The 23,847-nt window shown below is 39.9% G+C and overlaps 1 protein-coding gene across 14 annotated transcripts in view; it reads right to left on the reverse strand.

The window, feature by feature from the left end:
* The window catches only part of PDLIM5 (PDZ and LIM domain 5), a 215,943-nt gene that overhangs the window by 144,384 nt on the left and 47,712 nt on the right, over positions 1 to 23,847 (reverse strand). For all 14 annotated transcript variants that reach the window (XR_002346865.1, XM_021101756.1, XM_021101753.1 and 11 more), the window contains one exon: positions 1,928 to 2,079. Coding sequence is in view for 13 of the 14 variants with exons in the window: in XM_021101756.1 (XP_020957415.1) it covers positions 1,928 to 2,079 (152 nt within the window). In the remaining variant the exon portion in view is untranslated. Of the gene's footprint in view, positions 1 to 1,927; positions 2,080 to 23,847 lie in introns of those variants that run through there.

A 23,847-nucleotide genomic window follows, 5' to 3' on the forward strand; every position in this document is an offset into this window, starting at 1 on the left:
CCGGAAGTCATGATACATCAAAATCAATCTATAAGTCTAAGTTCACAAAAACTCTTCCTATTTAGGTTTAAGGCAAAACTGATACTCCTTCAGACAAATACATATAATTTACTCAATACAAAACCTTTAAATACTCCCAAGAGAGACTCCAAGAACAAAAGGGTTTATGGCTAAAAATGTTAGGAAGGAACTGTGTAAGTTATTCCTCTCTTAAAGATTTATAATATACACAATAATTTATGGGAGACTATGAGATGTTTGGGGGGGAATGATGTTCTCCAAATTTTACTGCACAGAGAATACTTTTGTAATTATTAAAGGCAAGACTTGGAGTTCCTGTCGTGAAGCAGCGGAAACAAATCCGACTAGGAACCATGAGGTTGCGGGTTCGATCCCTGGCCTTGCTCAGTGGGTTAAGGATCCAGTGTGTTGCCATGAGCTGTGGTGTAGGTCACAGACTTGGCTCAGCCGCATGGCTGTGGTTCTGGCGTAGGATGGTGGCTGCAGCTCTGATTAGACCCCTAGCCTGGGAACCTTCATATGCCACGGGTGCAAACCTAAAAGGACAAAAGAAAAAAAAAAAAAAAAAAAAAAAAGCAAGATTTGTTTAAAACCACCTGGTAAATGATAGCCACCTTCTTATAAACCTGTGGGTTCAGAGCCATCTTTCAATGATCCTTCTTCTACTCCCTCTTTCTCCTCCCTTCCCCTCAACCCAAGCTACTACAGTGGGTCTAACTTTATATTTCATAAGAATCACAGAAAATTTAGTAAGATACAATTCTTGGTCCTTTCAGAGAGTTTGATTCTTATCAGTACTTTTTCTTTGTGTGTGTTTTATTTTTTGAGGGGGTGGGGGGAGTCTGCACCTGAGGCATATGGAAGTTCCAGGGCAGGGACCAAACCCGTGCCACAGCAGCAACCTGAGCTGCATTCTTAACCCACTGAGCTACCAGAGAATGCCTTTTTTTTTTTTGCTTTTGTTTAGGCCCGCACTTGTGGCGTATGGAAGTCCCCAGGCCAGGCGCTGAACTGGAGCTGCAGGTGCAGACCTCCAGCACAGCCACTGCCATGCAGGATCCTTAGCCCACTGAGCAAGGTCAGGGATTGAACCTGTATCCTCAAGGATACCAATCAGATTGGTAACGTGCGGAGCCACAACAGGAACTCCCAGGAAGCCTTTGTTTTCTTATTGTTGTTGCTGATTCTCATCCGTATTCTTAATAAGCAATCCCTATACTCTCAACATAGTTCAGATGTTAGGATGTGAAAAAGACCTGATAGAGTATAATCAATGAGATGATTAGCTATTTTCAAACTGAAACCAAACTAAACTGAGAAAATTTGGACTTCAAATGAGTCTATTAACAATTTGTTTTTCTAGCCAGGAAAAAAAGGGCAAAAGACATATTAAGAAAAGCCAAGTCATACCTTAAAAGAATACCCTTGATATACTGCCCAGGATAGTCAGGCTAAGAGTTTTACCCTATAATAAGAATTCTTAGCCTGCATTCCATTGAGAAGTTTCAGGAATTCTTAAATAGCTCTGAAACTATACACACAATTTTTATAAGTGTGTGAATACATGTGCTATAATCCAAAGCCCTCACATATTCTCATACTGCCCAAGTACCCAATTTATTTCCTTCTTTCCTTCCTCCCTTCTTCGGCCACACCCAAGGCATATGGAAGTTCCAAGGCTAGGGATCAAACTTGCGCCTCCACAGAGACAAGCCAGATAATTAACCCACTGCGCCACAGCGGGAACTCCTTAGTTACCCAGTTCAAAAAGCCATTTTATTTTTTTATTTATCTACCCGAAACAATGGCAGCAAAACCTGCGTCTTAGTTAACACCATGCATCAGACACACAAAAACACATTCCTCAGTCTTGTTTTCTCTCTGGGACAAACAAAAAGCAACTTACCTTTGCAGAGTCATATTCAAAGAGCCTGTACTACCCTTAATCTTGTTCTGGGCTTCAAGATGAGTCATGCCTTGTGCACTGATTCCATCAATGCTCAGAACCACGTCACCTATTCTCACATTTGCCTGGGATGCTTTGCCACCATCTTTCAGCTGTAAAAAAAAAAAAAAAAAAAAAAAAAAAATTTCATTAGGACTGTGACTCTTAAAAAAATAAAGAATAAACACATATCAAAATTATACTTTTGTTATATCGAAAGAAAACACAATAATATACTATTAGACAAAGTAATGCATATTATCTTGCTTATTTAAAGGTAAAGGAAAAATTCAAGTGATCTTCATATTGATTTTCTTAATTCTTACTTTGCTTTCCAAAAAACCAAAAATGTCTGAGAAAGGGTCCCTGTCATTTCTCCATTTCTTTCCTGTGCAATCGTAATGTGGGACGGCTGCAAATGAGGACAGAAACAGCAAGGGAAACTCTATTTTAGCAGGAAAAAAGTAATCTGAAAAAGGTACTTAATACTCTTTTAAAATTACTTTTAAAACTCTTTAACAGCTGGATTTTTGTTTGAGCACAAAGAGTAATACAGACGGAAGATCTAGTGAACAATCCTTCCTGTTGAGTCCATTTCTATCTAGGGGCTGAATTCTTTTAGATCACAGGCCCAAATACCTTTTATGCTGGGTGTGCTTCCTGCTCCAGGCATTTAGCAGGTGGGGACTGTGAGACTTTTTTGTGTACCAAAGTCTTTAACCACCAACCTTTCTTCTCTTCACAAAATTTTGACATATTTGCATTTAGTTTGATCTCTTTCAAACTTCCTGTGAATCTATTTCCTTGCTCCAAGAGAAGCAAACACATGTAAAACGAAGATGATGCAATTTTATTTTTCCTTTTACAGCTACACCTGCAGCACACAGAAGTTCCCAGGCTAGGGGTGGAATTGGAACTGCAGCTGCCCACCCACGCCACACCCACAGCAAGGCCAGATCCGGAGCCGCATCCATGACCTATGCTGCAGCTGAGGCAACGCCAGATCCTTGTTAACCCAGTGAGTAAGGTCCAGGATCAAACCCCCATCCTCATGGACACTATGTCAAATTCTTAACCTGCTAAATAAGCCACAATGCGAACTCCAAGTGAAGCAATTTTAATAGATATTCAGAAACATGGAACAAGCACAAATCAAAAGAAACCATTCTAATTCAAATGACAAGCTCAGAATTCAGTAAGTAAAAGTAGACCACACTGATTACTGGGTTGTTGGAAGACAGGTGAGACTAGCCACCACCCCCCTGCCAAAAAAAAAATCAGTATTTCTTTAATACTTAAAACTAAAGATTTTATACAGAGTTTCTATTTGGGATGAGGAAAAAATTCTGGAAATGGGCAGTGGTGAATGGTTGTACAACATTATAAATATACTTAATACAATTAATGGATTGTGCACTTAAAAATAATGAAAATGTCTAACTTTTATAAGTATATTTTGCCACAATTTTTAAAAAACGAAAAACTAAATATTTTAGAGAACATTTTATTACAATTGCTTCTTGATTAGAAGAGAAATAGCCCTCGGCAAAACGAATAAGAACTGAGTGCTGGAATTCGTAATTTAGAAGCAGAGCAATAAATACAAATGAACTGTATGTTTAAATAGGTTAATTAATTACCATCAGCTGTCAAATTCTTTCCTTAAAAAGAATGATCAGAGGAGACCAATCCTGGAGTACAAGAACAAGTATTTGGATCTATAATCAAGAAAAAAGTATTGGCTGCTAGATCTAGCCTAGCAGTACTGCCCGCTAAGGCCCATGAGTGTGTATACGGAGGACAGACTATAAATTATAGGCGAATTTTCAACTTCACAGAGGGCTGACACCCTAACACACCCTAACCCTGGTCAACTGCAGTGATTTTGTTTTCATCTTTGCACCAATGTAAACAAACATATATCTATACACAGACATACCTTTTATTTTACATTATATGACAGGCAATGTAATACAAAATTCAATGAAAATTAAAGAGACTGAATTCTAGGATCACAGATCAAGAAGAAAATAATTAAGATATGGAGTTCCCGTTGTGGCTCAGTGGTTAACGAATCCGACTAGGAACCATGAGGTTAAGGGTTCAATTCCTGGCCTTGCTCAGTGGGTTAAGGATCCGGCGTTGCCGTGAGCTGTGGTGTAGGCCGGTGGGTACAGCTCCGATTAGACCCCTAGCCTGGGAAGCTCCCTATACCGTGGGAGCGGCCCTAGAAATGGCAAAAAGCCAAAAAAAAAAAATTAAGATAAAACTTTATTAAATGTACTTTAAAATACTATATAGGCAAATATATTTGTTAACATATGAAAGTAATGTGTGTGTGTTTGAGAATAATGAAAAATCCTTCAAAAATAACAATACCTACATTAATATGATTTTACAATATTAAGTGTGGAATGTCTTAAAATTAGTATTTCCCTTTTACTAATAGAAATATTAAAGAAATAATTTAATTTAATAACAAATACAGTTTTTCTCCACAGCAAGGAACTAAATTAACTGTAAAGGATATTTGCAAATGAAACAGTTCCTAAAGCTAGCAAGGCCACTGTTTTCTATGGGACTTACTTGTAGGGTTTTATAATGATAATGTGTGATAACATCTTAATCAATGTTAGCCATTATTATTACTATTCTCTTGATCTCAGATTACTAATCCAAGAAATGCAGAGGCTATACTGGATAATCTCAGAGGCTTTCTAAAGTTTCTTCGGGTCTTAAATTTATCTATCTGTGAATAACCTGTACAAAGGTATAGTAACTCTAATCCTAAAATAAGTTATATCTGAAAGACTGTTGGTAGAGCAAAGGGACATCTATTCCCTACTAAAAGAAAGGAATTGAAATTTGGATCCTGATAATGAGACAAAGAATATACATAATTTGTCCTAAATTATGTTTTTGCAAACAACAGCAAGCATAAAAACAAACAAACAGACAAACACAAAAACCTTTTGTTAACCAGAAATAGAACACAGCTAAATTACCTATCTCACCACTCCTCACACAAGGTAGCCTTAAAATAGAAACGATCAAAACCTATGGGCATTTACTCAAAATGTACCCAACTGAAGCAATGTAAATACCCTGAGTCCAGTCGTAACATAAACGTAATGATCAATTAAGAAAGTAATCTAATCAAATGTCACACACTAAATAAAACTTTTCTTACTCCTTTGTTCCAGTTGCCTCCTAAAGCTGAGATCCTATCATCTCAAGATGTTCAATTCCAAATTTCCAGAATGACCCACCTTTTGAGGATAACTTTTACCCTAACTGCCACCTTTATTTTCAAAACACGGGAGCACAGAACTCACATAGCCCCTGTGACTTTTGCCTCTTCCTTGGGTGGGACATACAAGGAAATTCCTAACTTCTATGGTTCTTCCTTTCCTCTCCCATGCTAGTCTCTACCCTGATCACCTATCACCCTGCTCTTGCCTGCTGCCTACAGCACGTCTTCTAAAGACCCTCTACCCTCCTACTCCCCACACTCGCCTCATCCCTTCCCCGGTTTCATTTCCATAATGACAACCCTACTACCACTTGGCACGGAAGAGTTCCATCGTGTCAGCTATTGATCAAAGGAGGGTGAAAAAAACTTCAAATATTTTTTGCTTCTGACAATGAAGAATAAAGCTGAAGCCTGAAATGTACCCCAATCTGTAATTTGTCATCAACCTGTTTCCAACTTCAACGCAAGTTCCATAAGGTCAGGGATCATATTTTATACATTGTTCTTCTCGAGAACCTTGAATATTGTTTAAGTATTAGAAAAATAACCGATTAAGCCACAGTAAATAAGAAATCAATAAATCCATTCATCAGTTTCATATACTAAATTCCGGCAGAAATATACTTAATTCACCAAAGAGAAAAATATGAATTCTAATGTGAAAATGAGACTTCAGTTAAACATGAGGCTGAACCTAAGGTTAAAAATCAAACTGATTTCCAGCAGAACAAAGTAAATACATTTTGGACAGTTAGTTAATATATTTTTTCCGAAGGATCTCCAAAGAGATATTAAAACTCCCCTTGGTAACTTTATCTAAGGAGGGTCAGGAAGAGCTTCATTGTATTTAATCTCAACTCCATCATCAGAAGTGTAAACAAATGCTCATCACCACTCTTTCATGTTTTTTAAACTGTCAAACTCCTTTTGTCTACAGGCTTTTTTTTTTTTTTTTTTTTTTTTTTTTTTTGAGCTTTGTAATATTAACGGTCTTGGGATTTTGACATTCACATCTTTTCTAAATCTTCAACATCTTCACCATATAATACTCAGGCTTTCTACTCAATTTAAACTAAAGACCAGGAAGAGCCTAAATTTCATGCCAATGGAAAAGGCTCAAAGATAGAAACAAATGTAAAACTTGTGAAAGGTGGCATCTCACTGAATCCTCCTGGGAGCTTCATTTATCCCCCAAACCACTTTCTCAAGCCATCCACTCAACAAAATGATAAATTTTCCCCCTTAATGGATAGGATATATCACTATTATGAGTTGTGAACAGCTCAGGAAAGAGTACAGGGACACCCGTTACTTGCGTAGTTCATTTTTTCCTTTGTTCTTGCAAGTCTAAGCAGCTTGCGTTTGTTTGAAGCAATAATAACTCTCTGTCATCAGTAAATCTTGTACATATTATATGACAGCCATAAGTGTGTGTGTATTTCATAAATTCATAATGTGTAGGAAGGAAGCAGTCACAGAAGGCTCCTGGGTCAGGTTTAGTATAAATCAAACTAATCATAAGCAAATGCTTCTCCTTTGATCTTTAAATATATTTTTCAGTACTGCTGTCCAATTTTCCATAAACTCAACTGTAGTGGTATGCTTCTGTAAAAACACTGCTTTGTGGTCTCACTTAAGTTGCAAGCAGACTTGGCTGCAGATGTTGGAATTACCTCTAAGCTTCTGTTTACTGATGCAGAAACTAGGACAACCATAGGCTCTCAGCATCTTTACTGAGGGCCCCCTCCTACCCCCCCCCCCGCCCCCGCCATTAACTTACCCAGGAAAGGATCAAATTTCAACCACCTGTACTTGGGACTAAAACTCACCTCAAGGGATGCAGTTTAACTCTTTTATCTGTAATTACAGATTTTACAAGATGTTTTCTCTTGAAGAGGAAGTCCAGTCGTCAGTAAGCAGATGGGGAGATGCTGTGTGTGAGAGTGTGTGTGTGTGTGTGTGTGATGTGTGATGTGTGTGTGTGTGATGTGGGAGAGGACAAAAGGAAAAATGGCATCATGGACTTGGGCTTCCCTCGTCTTACTCTAACTAGGAAATACCCAAAGGCATATGTTCTTCAGCCATTTAGACAAATAGCTCCTCTCACGAGAAATGACCCAGAAAAAGTCTCACGACTCTTCCCTGAGCACCATCAGTAAGGGAGGGGTCTTGGGAGGCCTGCTGTCACCTTTACTGCTACTCTGGTCTACAGGTGGGAAAAGAGCACGTCAGAGGGATTAAATGACTTGCCCACATCCGCACAGCAAGAGAGAACACGGTTTCGAGTAAAGGCTCTGAAGCTGGGCAAACATGAGTTCGTGTCATGCTCTGCTCTCTATCACGTGTGCCCTGCGTGCACGAAGCCTCTCTAGGCCTCAGCCATCCCTCCTTGAAAATGGGGCTATGATTCCACTTGCCTCCCAGAGCTGCTGAGCTGATCCAGTGAAACCCCAGCACAGCACACACTGCACAATGCACAATGGCGGTCACGGCCATCATTATCCTCATAGTATGCCATCCATCCAAAGAGGCAGGACACCTACTTCCAGGGCACACAGGGCGGAGAAGACAGCTTTTCAAACGGACGGTCAGACCTGACTCTTCTCTTCCCTCCTTAAAGGAAGACCACTCCCCACTCGCCTCTTCCCTCTGCTTCTGGAAGCCTAACCTTCCTCCTCACTTAGCAAAGGGGCTTGATATGCCGCTGCATCGATCCTCAGCTCACCATGTCCTCCTCTCTGCTTACCACTCATTTGGGCCTGAATTTTCCAAACTCCGTTCCCACAGGATGGTGGCCCCGTATCACCACTTTCCAAGACAGGGAGAAGTTGCCGCTGTACCAAGAGGCCAAGGGATGAGAATCAGGACGGTAATATTGGCAAAGAAGTCTTGAGTTGGGGGTCAGGAATGGACAGGAAGGAAAGAAAACAAGAGAAAAGAAGGTAAGGGGAACAAAGGAGGGTATTGGGAAGAGGGCACAAGAGGGACCCAAGGCCACAAGGGAAGAAAGAGCCATGAGGTGTCCCAGTTTGTACATCAATGAACACATGTACAAAGTTCTATGTAAACTGAAAAGCACATCAAAATGATAATTATAGAAGCGAGATCTTACAATTTGATTTGAGTAACTAACCTAAATGACTATAATTAATAACTATGATTTAGAGCCAATTAACTCACTGTAATACTTACGTATATCATTAAACATGTCATTAACTTTATTGTACTCAAATAAAATTTAGAACTAAACTTTCCCCAAATACTTAGGCTCCAAACAAGTGTGTGGCTCCTTGAGTTTTTCTCCTTAAAACTTTTTAACAAAAGAGGAAAGTGGCACTACATCTTTATAAAACTGCATTGAGGAGTTCCTGTTGCAGCTCAGCAGGTTAAGGACCTGACGTCTCTAGGAGGATGCGAGTTCAACCTCTGGCCTCGTTCAGTGGGTTAAGGATCTGGCATTGCCATGAGCTGCGGTGTAGGTCACAGGTGTGGCTCAGATCTGGTATTGCTGTGGCTGTGGCTTAAGCTGGCAGCTGCATCTCTGATTTGACCCCTAACCTGGGAACTTCCAGATGTCACCGAAGCAGCTGTAAAAAGAAAAAAAAAAAAAAAAAACTGCACTGAAAGTAAAATGTTAATACCTGAAGACAGCATACCACTTAGATAAGAAATGAACCAAATAAAAAATCTGTCTTATTCACAAAGAAGTATATTACTTGGGATTCATAAGGAGTTATAGACATACCTGTTAAACTAACTGTTCTCTGTAGCTATTACTTCTTAAGAGCTCATCACAAAAACAAACCAATCATTGAACAGATAGCAAAAAACAAGCAAAATCAACAACAGCATTAAAGGGTTTTCTTTTCTTTCTTTCTTTCTTTTTGGTCTTTTTGCCATTTCTTGGGCTGCTCCTGCGGCATATGGAGGTTCCCAGGCTAGGGGTCGAATCGGAGCTGTAGCCACCGGCCTACGCCAGAGCCACAGCAATGCGAGATCCGGGCCGCGTCTGCAACCTACACCACAGCTCACAGCAACGCCAGATCCTTAACCCACTGAGCAAGGGCAGGGACCGAACCCGCAACTTCATGGTTCCTAGCCAGATTCGTTAACCACTGCGCCACGACGGGAACTCCGGGTTTTCATTTTTAAAAGTTAGAACCGAATAAAGCATATATAATTTTATTTTTATTTATTTATTTGGTCTTTTTAGGGCTGTACCAGCAGCATATGGATGTTCTAGACTAGGGGTCTAATCAGAACCGTAGCCACAGTCTACACCACAGCCACAGCAATGCCAGATCCAAGCTGCGTCCGAGACCTATACCACAAGCTATGGCAACACCGGATCCTTAACCCATTGAGCAAGGCCAGGGATCAAACCTGAGTCTTCATGGTTCTTAGTGAGATTCATTTTTGCTGAGCCACAATGGGAACTCCCAGATATCATTTTAAATAAGTCCAGCTGCCTAAGATTTCTCTATAAAATGAACGTTTAATACAACTGCCATATTGCCCAAAGCTTTTTCATAAAAAGGCAAAATATTTAGCCACAGGAGTGATTCCAACAGTCTTAGAATTCTCTAATGAAATCTCTTTCCAGATCACAGGAAAAATCTTAATAAGCACACAAAAACCTCTATTTGTCTTCCCCTGGACATAAGCCAGCAGTTACAAACCTCAGAAAATAGGTGTCAGCAATAGAAGTGATTTTTTTTGTTTGTTTTTGTTTTTGTCTTTTTGCCTTTTCTAGGGCCGCTCCCCCAGCACATGGAGGTTCCCAGGCTAGGGGTCTAATCGGAACTGTAGCCTCCGGCCTATGCCAGAGTCACAGCAACTCAGGATCTGAAGCTGCATCTGCGACCTACACCACAGCTCATAGCAATGCTGGATCCTTAACCCACTGAGCGAGGCCAGGGATTGAACCCGCAACCTCATGGTTCCTAGTTGGATTTGTTTCTGCTGCGCCATGACAGGAACGCCCAGAAATGATTTTTTGAAAATATATGTGCCCAAGAATACTACAGAGATCATTTTATAATATAGATAACACTTTAATGGTCAAATGTTTTCTGAGAACAATTTATGCTGGTTAAAAAGAAATTTACTTTGGCATTAAACCTACTATGTTACAGGTAACAAGCAGGAGACAGGTACCTATAGAATGAGCCACTGCCAATGTGCCGGTTTTCAACCTTGCACATATTTTCAACAAAGATGGAATGTTTGCAAATGCGTGACCCTAACACCATGGGTATGACAAGAATGCCATCAGGCTTAGTAAATGTAAAAAAGGAACACATAAATATGACAGCTACAGAAAGAAACACTAACAGAAAATTCCCATGCCCCAAAGCCATGGGAACTAACCCATGGGAAAAAATAAAAGCTATTGTTTTTCTCACAGTGCCATTACCAAAATTTGGAGAAATACATACACTAAAAAAAAAAATTACATCAATCTGGCCAATAGGACCTTCCTGAGGCAAAGGAAAGCAAAGAGAAAAATCGTTCTGTGAATTAATTACCTAAGTCATTAATACCTAATTAACAGAGAATCTTTAATGATGCTTTAAAATGTATTTTCTGGAGTTCCCCACGGCTCTGCAGGTTAAGGATCCAGTGTCGTCATTGCTGTGGCTCTGGTTACAGCTGCAGTGCAGGTTCGACCCCTGGCCCAGGAACTTCTGCATGCCCTAGGTGTGGCCGTAGATAGATGGGTAGATAGATAGATAGATAGATAGACAGATAGACAGATAGATAGATAGATAGATAGATAGATAGATAGATAGATAGGTAGGTAGGTAGATAGATAGATAGATAGATAGATAGATAGATAGATAGATAGATAGATAGATAAAATAATAAAATGGATTGGAGTTCCTGTCATGGCGCAGTGGTTAACGAATCCGACTAGGAACCATGAGGTTGCAAGTTCGTCCCTGCCCTTGCTCAGTGGGTTAACGATCCGGCGTTGCCGTGAGCTGTGGTGTAGGTTGCAGACGCAGCTCGGATCCCGTGTTGCTGTGGCTCTGGCGTAGGCTGGCGGCTACAGCTCCGATTCGACCCTAGCCTGGGAACCTCCATATGCCGCGGGAGCGGCCCAAGAAAAGGCAAAAAGACCAAAAAAAAATAAAAAAATAAAAAAAAATAAAATGGATTTCCTAGTAGAACCTACCGTAGAATAAAAAATTTCAACCCAGATGATTGAAAGTATCAAGTGTTCATCTCCCATATACCTCCCAGAATACGGTGACCGGGATTTTTTACGCTACCACCTGCCCCCCAAAAACACCTAAAACCATGTGAGCGCTACCCCAAAAGGGCGAACTCACAGAACTTGTTTTCTTGCCAAATGACACATGTGCCTCCATCACCAAGAAATAGCACAAATCCACAAAAATGGCCACTTTTTTGCCCCTCAAGCGCACAGAAGAACATCTGAAAAGCACTCATTTTTTTTTTTTTCCCAGACATATCCTTGAAGGCCTTTTTCCAATGCCAATTCATTTACCATCACACCAGTGCTCATTAATCTGCCCTACATTATCACACTCGGCACTTCCAGGTGCTCTCTGCTGCACTGCTCCTTGTCACACTGGACTGGCGCCTTGATCAGCAGGTGAATGCCACTCAACTGCACACAAAACGTCAGGCACTGGCCTGGGTGTCTCCTGCGAACATGCCTCTTTGAAACTGGAGGTCACCTGGAGTTCATTCTAACATCTTTTCCTGTGAAATAAAATGATCTGGCTTTCTGTAGGTTAGGATGGTGAGAAAACAAAAAAAAAAACCCAGCGGTCACTGATATTGCTCCGTGAGGAAGTTTGTAACATCCTGACTCCTGGGAGCACTGGCTCCTCTCACTATGGGCCTTAATTTTTGGCTTATGAGTCAAACTGTAATCAATTTTGCCCAAAAGTCTGAGAATACACCTTATATGGTAGCAATGAAGAGAATACCTCAAAGTATGTGTCATGAGGCCTTACAAAACCAAACGGAAGCAAGAGGGTGATTATGCCTCTTGACTTACGTAGCCACTGAGCTACCTAGTTCAAACAGATGTTTGTTCTGCTAACGTTGGTTCCAACAGTCTAAACGTATTTCCATGATGAGTCCTTCTTAGTTGAAACAACATCTTAATTCTTCTCCACCGCTGTCTTAAGAAAATAGAAACATGCCTTCTTAAACTGTAATTCACCATTAACATGCCACCTGCCATTTGCATTTTACATTAAACCCTATGTGGTTCAAGTCCAGAGACTTTAATGGGCTTTGTAGTTAATATGTGTGCATATATTTCTAGCAGAAATGTGAAAAGTAGGGTAGTTTGTTAAAGAAGAAAAAAGCGCAAACATCTCAAAATCAAACGAATTTGTTACTTACAGAGAAATTAGTGTTTCTATGTAGCCCACTCTATAATAATAAGGACAACGGTAAGGAATGTCACAGGGACCATAAAGGTTCAAAATGAGTCAGTCGACTCTAGTTTACCTGAGAACAGATTAACAGTGAAATTCACATCGTTCCACCCGTCCTCCTCATGAGTTCTTTCCAATGATGAGATAAACGCCCCCTAAAATTGTATGTAAATTGTGTGCGAGTACACACATATTTTCCACTGAGTTGGTCCATAGCTTCCCCAAATTCTCAAAGGCATCTATGACCAGAAGAAATGTTAAGAACTAATGATTTAAGGAAACCTTAGAACAGTGTTTCTCAAAGTGTGGTTCCTAAACCACCAGTGCCAGCACATTTCAATGACAGGGGAAACAAATCACAAGCCCTCAAAACCCACAACCTCAAGAAGTTTCAAAAGAAAACACAACAAAAATTCCGTCGGCATCAAAAAAGAGAATTAATACTTTTTCAAAGTGATACAAAATCATGATTTCACATGCTGATGGCGGGTAGTGTAGCCTAAAAAAAGGGGGACTCTCTTTTAAACGTTTAAAATCTTCATTGCATAGTCACTAATATTTAATAAGGGTCTCTTCCAAGGATGTACTACATTCAGGACTGAATTCTGAGAACAGGCATGGCCCTTTCTCTCATCTACCATTTTCTACTTTCTAACTTCTCCCGCGTGCATGCCACTCTCCAAAGCAGCGCTCTTCAAACTATCTGTGATGAAAGACACCATCTGTGGGGAAAGGTTTCCTCCCGTCTGCCTTTACCAATTCTTCTGCAATCTATGATAAAGATAAATTCCTGGAAAAACAACATTTAAAGATAAGAATCAAAATATAAGGCCACATTTTTTTATCATCAGATTCAGTAGACATATAATTACTCTAGTGAACTACAAAGTTTCAAGATATTCACTCTTCATTTCTATCCTTGTTTCATCTCAAACCACAACAGTTTGCTGGTCTGCAGCTCAGCAACGATGCTCTTTCCAGGCAAGGACTCTTTTATATCTCTTTAGGTCCACTGTACAAGGACTTATACATAATATACATAAACATCTGACAAATCATCACACTGGAAATGAAACAGGCTATTATTTAATAAATTAATTCATTTCCAATTTTTTTTCCTCTTATGTTAAAGTGATGAATGATACTGTACGTTTATTTTGGCACACTTATCTGACTTTTTCTTTAAGAATTGTTTCCAAAAAGGTACACACATTTAAATTTTTGATCCATAACATTAGACTGCCAGCAGGAATATCTGCAGCCATTTATAATTCTGCAAACTGTGTAGGAGAGTGTCTGTTACCCACACTCTTGCAAGCTTTAGTTTTATAAAAGAAGCCTGAGGTTAGTAATTCTAGCTCTACTACTAACAAACCCTGTGACCCTGGACAAGTCATCTACACCTCTGGCCTCACTGTGCTCAGCTGTGCACGAAAGTTGGATCCAGTGTCCTAGGGTCCCTTTCAACTCTAAACCATAATAAATATTTATACAGACTTCAAAACGTCTCATTAGTCTAAAGTCATTACAATTAGTATCCATTATTCAGGCACTAAAATAAATATTGTATAATCTCCAATTACTTCATATATATTTTTCTTATTTCTCTATTACAAAACACTAAAATGGCAAACAGGGGTGCTTTTCAAAAATCTGAAACTGCATCAACACTAGAAACTCAAAAGACGGGATTTCTGAGTTAATTAGGAGAGAAGAGACTCTAGCTTTCCTACATTTTCAGACCCCACGTGAGTGTTTCTTTTGGAATGAATTCGCCCAAACGACGAGAATCTTCTTTGCACTGGTAGCGGCTGAGCCCTCTGGCATTTAATACTGAATTATGCCTTCATTCATTCATCACACATGTACTCGTTCATTCATTATATATTTACTCATTCATTCTTCACACATTTACTAACATATGGACCAGATGCTAATAACTATAAGAAGAAATTATGAGGCTAATGGGGAAAGCAAATAGTCACTGATCGCATCACTTAACAACTACTTGCCAAGTGTCTCTTACGTGCCAGGCTGTTCTAGCCATGGTGATACAACAAATGAGTCCTTGCCCTCATGGAACTTTAATTCAGTCAGCTGGTAACAGACACAGAACATACAAACATGCAGAGATGCAGCTGTCAGGCAGTAACAAGTGTTACAGAAGAAAAATAACGCCAAGAAAAGGATAGAGAGTGTCCAGAGATGCTCTTTTAAGGTAAGGTAGTCAGGGACGGCGACCACGTTACCTGAACAGAGACCAGAACACAGGAAGAGAAAGAGCCATGCAGATATCCAGGGGGGAGGCGTTCCAGCCAGAGGGACAGATAAAGGCAAAGGACACACTGGGTCACACCGAGCAATAAAGAAACATATATAAATTATCATCAACGCGAAGGCTGGAATGCCTACTGCATACCTAGGTGGCGTGAAGTTTCTCTGTGATAAAGACAGCTGCTCTGAGTGCTCGACTGGGTTGGAACTTGCAGAAACAAAATGAAAGAGATGCCTGTGCTCCGGGCAAAACTAAAAGCATGCCAAAAAAAACGCTGATAGGAAAGTACTACCATCTCCATGGAACGGTAAGTAGTGAAGGGTGTTCACATAATCTGGAGAAAGCGACAGGGAAACCGACAGCCCGGGCCAGCGAGGTTGCCAAAGCCGTACAGGAAAGGGCATCATACGTGACCATAAACAACTTCAGAAGAATCTAAGTCAACAAGTTGCTTCCACAGCAATTTGAGTGAGCTGCTTAAAATGTGCACTGCTTAAAACGGATTGTTTACATTCACACCTATCACTCCTGGATGCCATACTGTTTCCAAGAAATCCACACCTGTCAACTCCTGGTTCCTTTCAGTGCCTGTTCTGCCGCAAGCCTCCCCTCATTCCTCAGAGAAGATGGGTAAGTCTTCACTCCATCTGTGTCTCTGGAAGCGTGGCCGCGGCCTCCTTTGTGCATCTGTAGCCTTTCAGAACGAAGACTCCTCAACACGTGGACCCAAGGAGTTAACATTTCTGTATACGGAATTATTTTCTTATCCACTTGGGATATGCTGAGGGGGAAAAACATCCTAGGAATCCTTTCCATCCCGCTCTCTTTATTTAGGTCAGAACGACCATCAATACCCCTTTATGGGTCTCCTGGTGCCTTTTCCTGCCATCCCAGGTTTATTTTTCTAGCCCAGTCATCCAGCCTACACAGTCGGCTTTTATCAAGATAGCACCAGATGTGGGTAGGCCGCTTCTAGCACTCTGGTCGCTAGTCCCAAAACACTGATTTACCCTAGATATTTCCTCCCTCCACAGAAAGCAAACACACCATGACAAACAGCAGCCAGACATGGAAAGGAAATGTTCTTACGTCAGCATCACGATTTTTTTCCTTCTTCACACTAAAAGTAAAAGAAACTGGAGCAACACTGAAGGACTCTTGTTCCAGTGTGACTGGTGTACCATATGTGTCTGAGGTCTGGGCAACACAGGACTTGGCAGGGAGCAGGGTGCCAACAGCCGTCAGAGAAAGTCGAGTAAGCAATGTCACTGTCCCCAGTTGTGCAAAGTCTGCACACAGGTGGGCGTGAGGGAGTGGAGGGGCTAAGATCTGGGTTTGCCTGGTAGAACCTGTCGGAAGCACAGTGTCTGCTGTTTCATCTTCACCCTGTTCCCCACTTAATGACATCAGCGCTTTGATGAATCAAATCACCTCCTTCCTCAAGAGTAAGAGCCCAGAATCACTTAATATAAGGGTAAGACTAACACCATTATTGTTCAAGAAAACAAGGGTTTACCAGCAGAAGTTATAGGTAAATGGAGTCTCTATATGGAGCTTTTATTATGTAAATCAACCATATCAGCATTACCAACAGTTGATCATTACTGAATGATGAAAGATCAATGTTTTATTTAAAAGTCTTTGAGCTATATTAAAGTAGCTGACATGAATTTCATTCTTTCAGCAAATGGTTAATGAGTAAATGATATACACCAGCACATAAGGTATCCTGTGTGTGTGTGTGTGTGTGTGTGTGTGTGTGTGTGAGAGAGAGAGAGAGAGAGAGAGAAAGAGGGGGGGTGGTAGGAATATGCGGCGAAGAGGGGACAAAAAAGGGAAGGTAACAGTTATATTTTTTAATTGTTAGACGTATGTGTAAGCCCGGAAATAAACCCATGCACCTGTGGTCAATTAATCTGTGACATGGGTGGCTCAGCAGGTTAAGGACTGGGCATTGTCACTGCTATGGCTCAGGTGGCTGCTGTGGCGCAGGTTTGATCCCCTGCCCAGTAACTTCTGCATGCCCTGAGAATGGAAAAAAATTATATAAAAAAAATTGACAAAGGAGGCAAGAATAGACAATGGAGAAAGATAATCTCTTCAACACGTGGTGCTGGGAAAACTGGACAGCTATAGGTAAAAGAATGAAACTAGAACATGTGCTAACACCATACACAAAAAACAAACGCAAAATGGATTAAAGACCTAAATGTAAGACCAGACACTATAAAACTCTTAGAGGAAAGCACAGGCTGAACACTCTTTGACATGAATCGCAGCAGTATCTTTTTTGATCCACCTTCTAGAGTAATAAAAATAAAATAAAAAATAAACAAATGCGACCTAATTGAACCGAAAGCTTTTTGCACAGCAAAGGAAACTATGAACATAATGAAAATACAAACTAATGAATGGGAGAAAATCTTTGAAATGAAGTGACAATAAAGGATTAGTCTGCAAAATATACAAACAACCCATACAACTCAAAACAAACAAACAAAAAACAACCCAATCAAAAAGTGGCCAGAAGGTCTAAATTTCTCCAAAGAAGACATACAGCTGGCCAAAAAACACATGAAAAGCTGTTCAACATTGCCAATTATTAGAGAAATGCAAACCAAAACTACAATGAGGTACCACTTACACCAGCCAAAATGGGCATCATCAAAGGGTCTGCAAATAATAAACAATGGAGAGGGTGTGGAAAAAAAGGAACCCTCCTACACTGTTGGTGGGAAAGTAAGCTGGTGCAACCACTATGGAGAACAGTATGGAGGTCCCTTAAATACATACGGAACTACCACGTGATCCAGCAATCCCACTCCTGGGCATATACCCAGAGAAAACCATAATTCAAAAGGATATATGTACCCCAATGTTTGTTATGGAACTATTTACAACAGCCAAAACATGAAAGCAACCTAAATGTCCATCAACAGAGGACTGGATAAAGATGCAGTACATATGTACAATGGAATATTACTCAGCCACTAAAAAAGAATGAAATAAAGCCATTTGCAGCAGCCTAGAGATTATCATACTAAGTGAAGTAAGTCAGAGAAATACAAATATCATATATCACTTATATGTGAAATCTAAAAAAATGATGCAAATGAGCTTATTTATAAAACAGAAACAGACTCACAGACTCCAAAAACTTATGGTTACCAAAGGGGAGAGGGATGGATTGGGGGTTTGGGACTGGCAATATGTATATGGAATGGAGGAGAGTCAAAGGGACCTGCTGTACAGCACAATGACCCTACTCAGTATTCTGTGATAACCTACACGGAAAAGGAATCTGAAAAAGAACGGATATGTGTATATGTATTACTGAGTCACTTTGCTGTACAGCAGAAATGAACACTGTAAAAAAACCTGTACTACAGTAAAATATTTAAAAATGAAAAAAGTTAATTTTTCTTGGAACACGCCTCCCCCCCAAAAGAAGTATGTGTAATTAACAAATAGTATTTATAAGTCAAACTACCATTTACTGAGTACTCACTACACACCAGGCACTATGCTAGGCACTTTTCTACTTTCTCTTTTAACAAAATCTTCCATTTCTACATGCAAAAATCAAAGATCAGATAACAAATGAAAAATGCTACATCTGCTCTCCCATCTCACAAGTTAACACTTTGCCTTAATATTTCTTCAATATATGCACACATGTATCCAAAAAATTACACATTAAGAATACATTTTGAAGAATATCCGGCAACCCTTGATTAGCTTAGTTGTTATTCTCTGCTGGCAGTTATTATAAGCCATTTCCCCAACTTCCAAGAAAGAGAGAGAGTACCATACCATATTACAATATTACATGAGTTGGAAAACTCTTACTCTGGGAACAAAAGCCTATAACTGGTCCATAAGTTCTTCAACTAGACTGTTCAACATTACAGACAAAAATCAGACACCAGTGTGCTCACATGTAATGTCTAACAGCTCAGAAACTGTTCCTTGCAACAGATTCCTTAATCACAGACATACTTCATGGACTAAAAACTGTTCTGGCACAAAGCCAATGGACAAGAAGCATACATTTTCACTGAGAATTCTCTAAAGAGTTACAGCAAGCTTCAAGAGTAAAGATTTTTTTCCAATAAGTATTGTTTGTTTGGGTATATTTTATTTTCTTTGGAAGCAACAAGAGAAGGAGAAACACTAGGCATTTTGCCCTACCAACGTGATTCACAAACCAAAAACTTCTCTCCCTAAAGCAATGTAAAACACACAAAAAACTGGCAGATATGACCTAGCCCTAGCTGAAAAGGAAATTTTAGTATATTTATTTTCTTTAAATCTAAAGCTATATCTAGATATTTTATTGAATAAATGAAATCTTTCTCGATTTTCACTTGATAAAATCAGTAACAATTTTTTGGAAAAGTTTGAGAAGGACAGGTGTTAGCCAGGATGTGGCAAAAAGGGAAGCCTTGTGCACTGCTGGCAGGAATGCAAATTGGTGGGGCCACCATGGAGAATGGTATGGAGCTTCCTCAAAACATTAAACTTAGAACTATTACCGAGTTCCCATCGTGGTTCAGTGGTAACGAGCCTGACTAGTATCCGTGAGGACATGGGTTCGATCTCTGGTCCCACTCTTTGGGTTAAGGACCTGGCATTGCCATGAGCTGTGGCGCAGGTCGCAGATGCAGCTCAGATCTGGTGTTGCTGTGGCTGTGGTGTAGGCTGGCACCTGCAGCTTTAATTCGACCTCTAGCCTGGGCACTTTCATATGCCGTGGGTAAAGTCCTAAAAAGGCCAAAAAAAAAAACAAAAAAAAACAGAACTACTATATAATCAGAACTACTATATAAACAGAACTACTATATAATCCAGTAATTCTACCTTTGAGTATTTATCACAATAAATACTATTTTGAAAACACTATTTTGAAAAGATATATGCATCCATATGTTCACTGCATCATTATTTACAACGGTGAAAATATAGAAGCAACCTAAGTGTCCATCAACAGATGAATGGATTAAAGGGGTGTGTGTGTGTGTGTGTGTGTGTACATACGCACAATGGAGTATTACATGGATGAACCAAGAGGGTACTATGCTATGTGAAATAAGCCAAACAGAGAAAGACAAATACCATATGTTTTTACTTCTATGTGGAATCTAAAAAATAAAACAAATGAACAAATATAACAAAACAGAAACAGACCCATAAATCCAGAGAACAAATTAGTCATTGCCAGAGAGGCAGGGAATGGAAGGATGGGCAAAATAGCTGATGGGGACTAAGAGGTACAAAATACCAGTTATAAAATAAATAAGTCACGGGGACGTAATGAACAGCACAGGGAATACGTCAGTAACACTGTAATAACGCTATATAGCATGCAAAGCATAAAAATATCAAGCCACTATGCTGTACACCTGACACTACTATAAGTCAACTATACTTCAATTTAAACAAGAGTTAGTAACACAAGCTCTGTTTCTTGGAGATGATTCAATATTTGTTTCCAGTAACTTTTTATAAACTTAGAAGGTATGTATACCAATTCATAAATGTTAAAAAAAAAAAAACAGGGTAAAGAGAGTAGTATCCTGGGTTGTGGGAAAAAAAGACTTAAAAATTCCTTATAAAGATACAGAAAATGCAGAAGAATAAATCTATAACTCAGTGTTTAGATTCAAGAATAAAAAATTCAAAGAAATTCATAGTTAATAGCATTTGGAAGGCTTGACAAGCAGCTCACAAAAATCAGGGAGATTTTAAAAGGCTATGTTATCCCTTTAGTCAATAGTGACAGCCTGTTGGGTTTTTTTTTTTTTTATGAAGTAGTAATACAGTCTTAGATTGCATAACAAAAAAAAAGTACTATCCATTTCAGGAAAAGTGTTAGTCCTATTGTATTCTATATGTTCAGACCATATAAGAAATACTAAGTGTAATTTAGGACCAGAGAAATAACCATAGTCGGAAGACTAAAAGATCCAGAAGTTGTATCATACCGGGAATTCTTATGAAAATAGATGGTGCTGTAAAGACAGAGTATATAATACAATAGTGGACTAGAATTACTGTGGTTTACAAAGCAGTGATTCCCACACTTGGCTGATCAAACTCTCTCAGGGCACTTTTTAAAAGGATAGGTTATGGATGGAGTTCCCACTGTGGCTCAGCAGTAATGAACCCAACTAATAACCATGAGGACACTGGTTTAGCCCCATTCAGTGGGTTAAGGATCTGGCCTTGCCATGAGCTGCAATGCAGGTTGCAGGCATGGCTCGGATCTGGCTGTGGTGTGGCTATGGTGTAGGCTGGCAGCTTCAGCTTCGATTCGACCCCTAGCCTGGGCACTTTCATATGCCACAGGTACAGCCCTTAAAAAAAAAAAAAAAAAAAAAAAAAGATAGGTATTGAGACGCATTCTGACTCAGAAAATCTGAGCGACAATCCAGGAATCTAATAATCCTCTAGGAAAGAACAAGGGTCTATGGGTACAAGTTCCAGAAAGAAAGATTTCAATTCTCAGCACAGTAAGGGCTTGAAAACATTCAGAACATTCCAGAAATGAAATGATTTCCTTGCAAAGTAATGAGATTCCTATTCCTGGGTATATTCAAGCAGAAGGCAGACAGCCACATGCTACGGGTACTGTACAGGAGACACATGACTCTGAAAAGGAGAGACAGCGTGAGTGCACGATAACTCATCGGTGAGGAAACAGCCAGAATGCAAGAGACCAGGACTCAGTTTTAGTCACACATGGTAAATGGTCTTCCTCCATGACAGTAATACGGCCGTGAAGCTCTGATTTTCATTAGACATCCGTTACTTCAGTTAGATTGCAAACATTTTTTGTTCTACTGTAACAAATGCTAGAAAATGAAATATGAGTTTCGTTCTAGCTAGAGTTCAGAGAAACTAAAGGTACATTATTAAAATAAATAATAAGCATAGCTTCAAAATTATTGCAAAATAACTTTCTGTGAAACTGTGATGACACTGGTAAATGGAAGAAAGAAGAGAGTAGGTCTCCAGGCCAGAAAAAATTGATTATTCAGGGTATTACGAATTACCTCTACACAGGAGAGTTATATTGTTCCATAAAGATGTAACAGTAATCACTCCAAATGGCAATAAAGGAGCTCAGAGAAACAAGCAGATCAGGGTGAGAACCTAAAAGGGGTAGAACTCCAAAGTGGTCCAGAGACAGGGGTTCGAATGACCTTTCCTGAGGATCCGATAGATTGAAAAGTGAGTCTCGGATATCGAAGCTAGCACAGGTCATCAGACGCTTGGGCCTTTTAAAACAGGACTATCATCAGAGATTGGGTGGTTTAATTGGTAAGAAAAGAATTCTTTCTGGTAACCAAGTGACAGACACAAACATCTAGGAGGAGAAACTTAGCAGATCTCTGAAATAAATTCATGTATGACCAGTACAATATTACTGCTATTTTGGTCCCAATGCGAAGTTGCACCATCAAAAATATCTTTCTTCAGGTTCCCACTGTGGTGCAGCCAAAGCAAATGCAACTAGTATCCATGAGGACACAGGTTTGATCCTGACCTTGCTCAGTGGGTCAGGGAACTGGCGTTGCCATGAGCTATGGCGTAGGTCTCAGATGCAGCTCAGATCTGGCGTGGCTGTGGCTGTGGTGTAGGCTAGCAGCTACAGCTCTGATTCAGCCCCTAGCCTGGGAACCTCCATATGCTGCAGGGCAGCCCTAAAAAGACCAAAAAAAAATCTTCCTTCTACATGATGAAAGGTTATTATAATATATTATTTTGGGAGAGGTCAGTGAAAAATACCCATCTTGTTCAATTAAAAATTCTACTGGCTAAAGAGAGGTTAAGGAATGCTCTTGTAGTAATAATTTAAATACTGAATTAACATCCGAAAAAGTTGTTTTCAAAACTAAGTACACCAATGAGTTCCCTGGTGGCTCAGTGGGTTAAGGATCTAGCATTGTCACTGCAGTGCCTTGGGCTGCTGCTGCGGCATGGGTTCAACTCTGGCCTGAGAACTTCCACATGCCACAGGCATGGCCAAAAAAACCTCAAAAATACAAAAAACCTAAATACACCTATCACTGACTTTATCTGCCCTGGTTTGTTCACTTGTTTAAGAAAATAACTGGCAGGGAAAGGGAGGTAGTTTGGATGATATAAGGTGTCTTGCCACTCTAACAATTTATCTTTCGATGCCTGTTTATGACTCCTAGTTTCACAGGGGTAGGAAAAATAATTTTAGAATATCCAACATCTAGGAGTTCCCGTCATGGCACAGAGGAAACGAATCCGACGAGGAACCATGAGGTTGCCAGTTCCATCCCTGGCCTTGCTCACTGTGTTGCTGTGGCTGTGGCGTAGGTCAGAAGCTGTAGCTCCAATTCAACCCCTAGCCTGGGAACCTCCATATGCCACAGGTACGGGCCTAAAAAGCAAAAAAAAAAAAAAAAAAAAAAGAAAGAAAGAAAAAAAGAAATATCCAACATCTAATATCTCCAGTCTTGAAAACAAAAAGAGAGTATCACAAATGTCTGTTGTTGATTTTAAAAAATCAACAAAATTGCAAAGTAGGAAGGAAGGAACTTGACTATGTGCCCATCCTACAAAATATTTGGCATACCTACATTGGCACTACACCCACACAGAGATCTATTTCAACATGCTGCCTGGAACAGGTTTGATGCTAATAATAAAGAAGAGAAGGAGGGAAGGGGAAGCGACATTGGAGAGTTAGATGTTTTACAGGTAGTCATTCATTTAACCTCACAAAGAGGCTGTAAAGTACTAGCATTCTTAGTCTATAAGTGAGGAAATGAAGAGAGAATTTATGTTATCACTTTAAGGTCACAGAGCTAGGAGGTCACGGTGCTGGGGCTGGAACTCAGGCCTTGTGATTGCAAAGTCCAGCTTGTGATCCTGGCTGGGCTGCCCTTCCACCTGG

Source organism: Sus scrofa, chromosome 8 (assembly GCF_000003025.6).
Source record: "Sus scrofa isolate TJ Tabasco breed Duroc chromosome 8, Sscrofa11.1, whole genome shotgun sequence".
Classification (NCBI taxonomy): Eukaryota; Metazoa; Chordata; class Mammalia; order Artiodactyla; family Suidae; genus Sus; species Sus scrofa.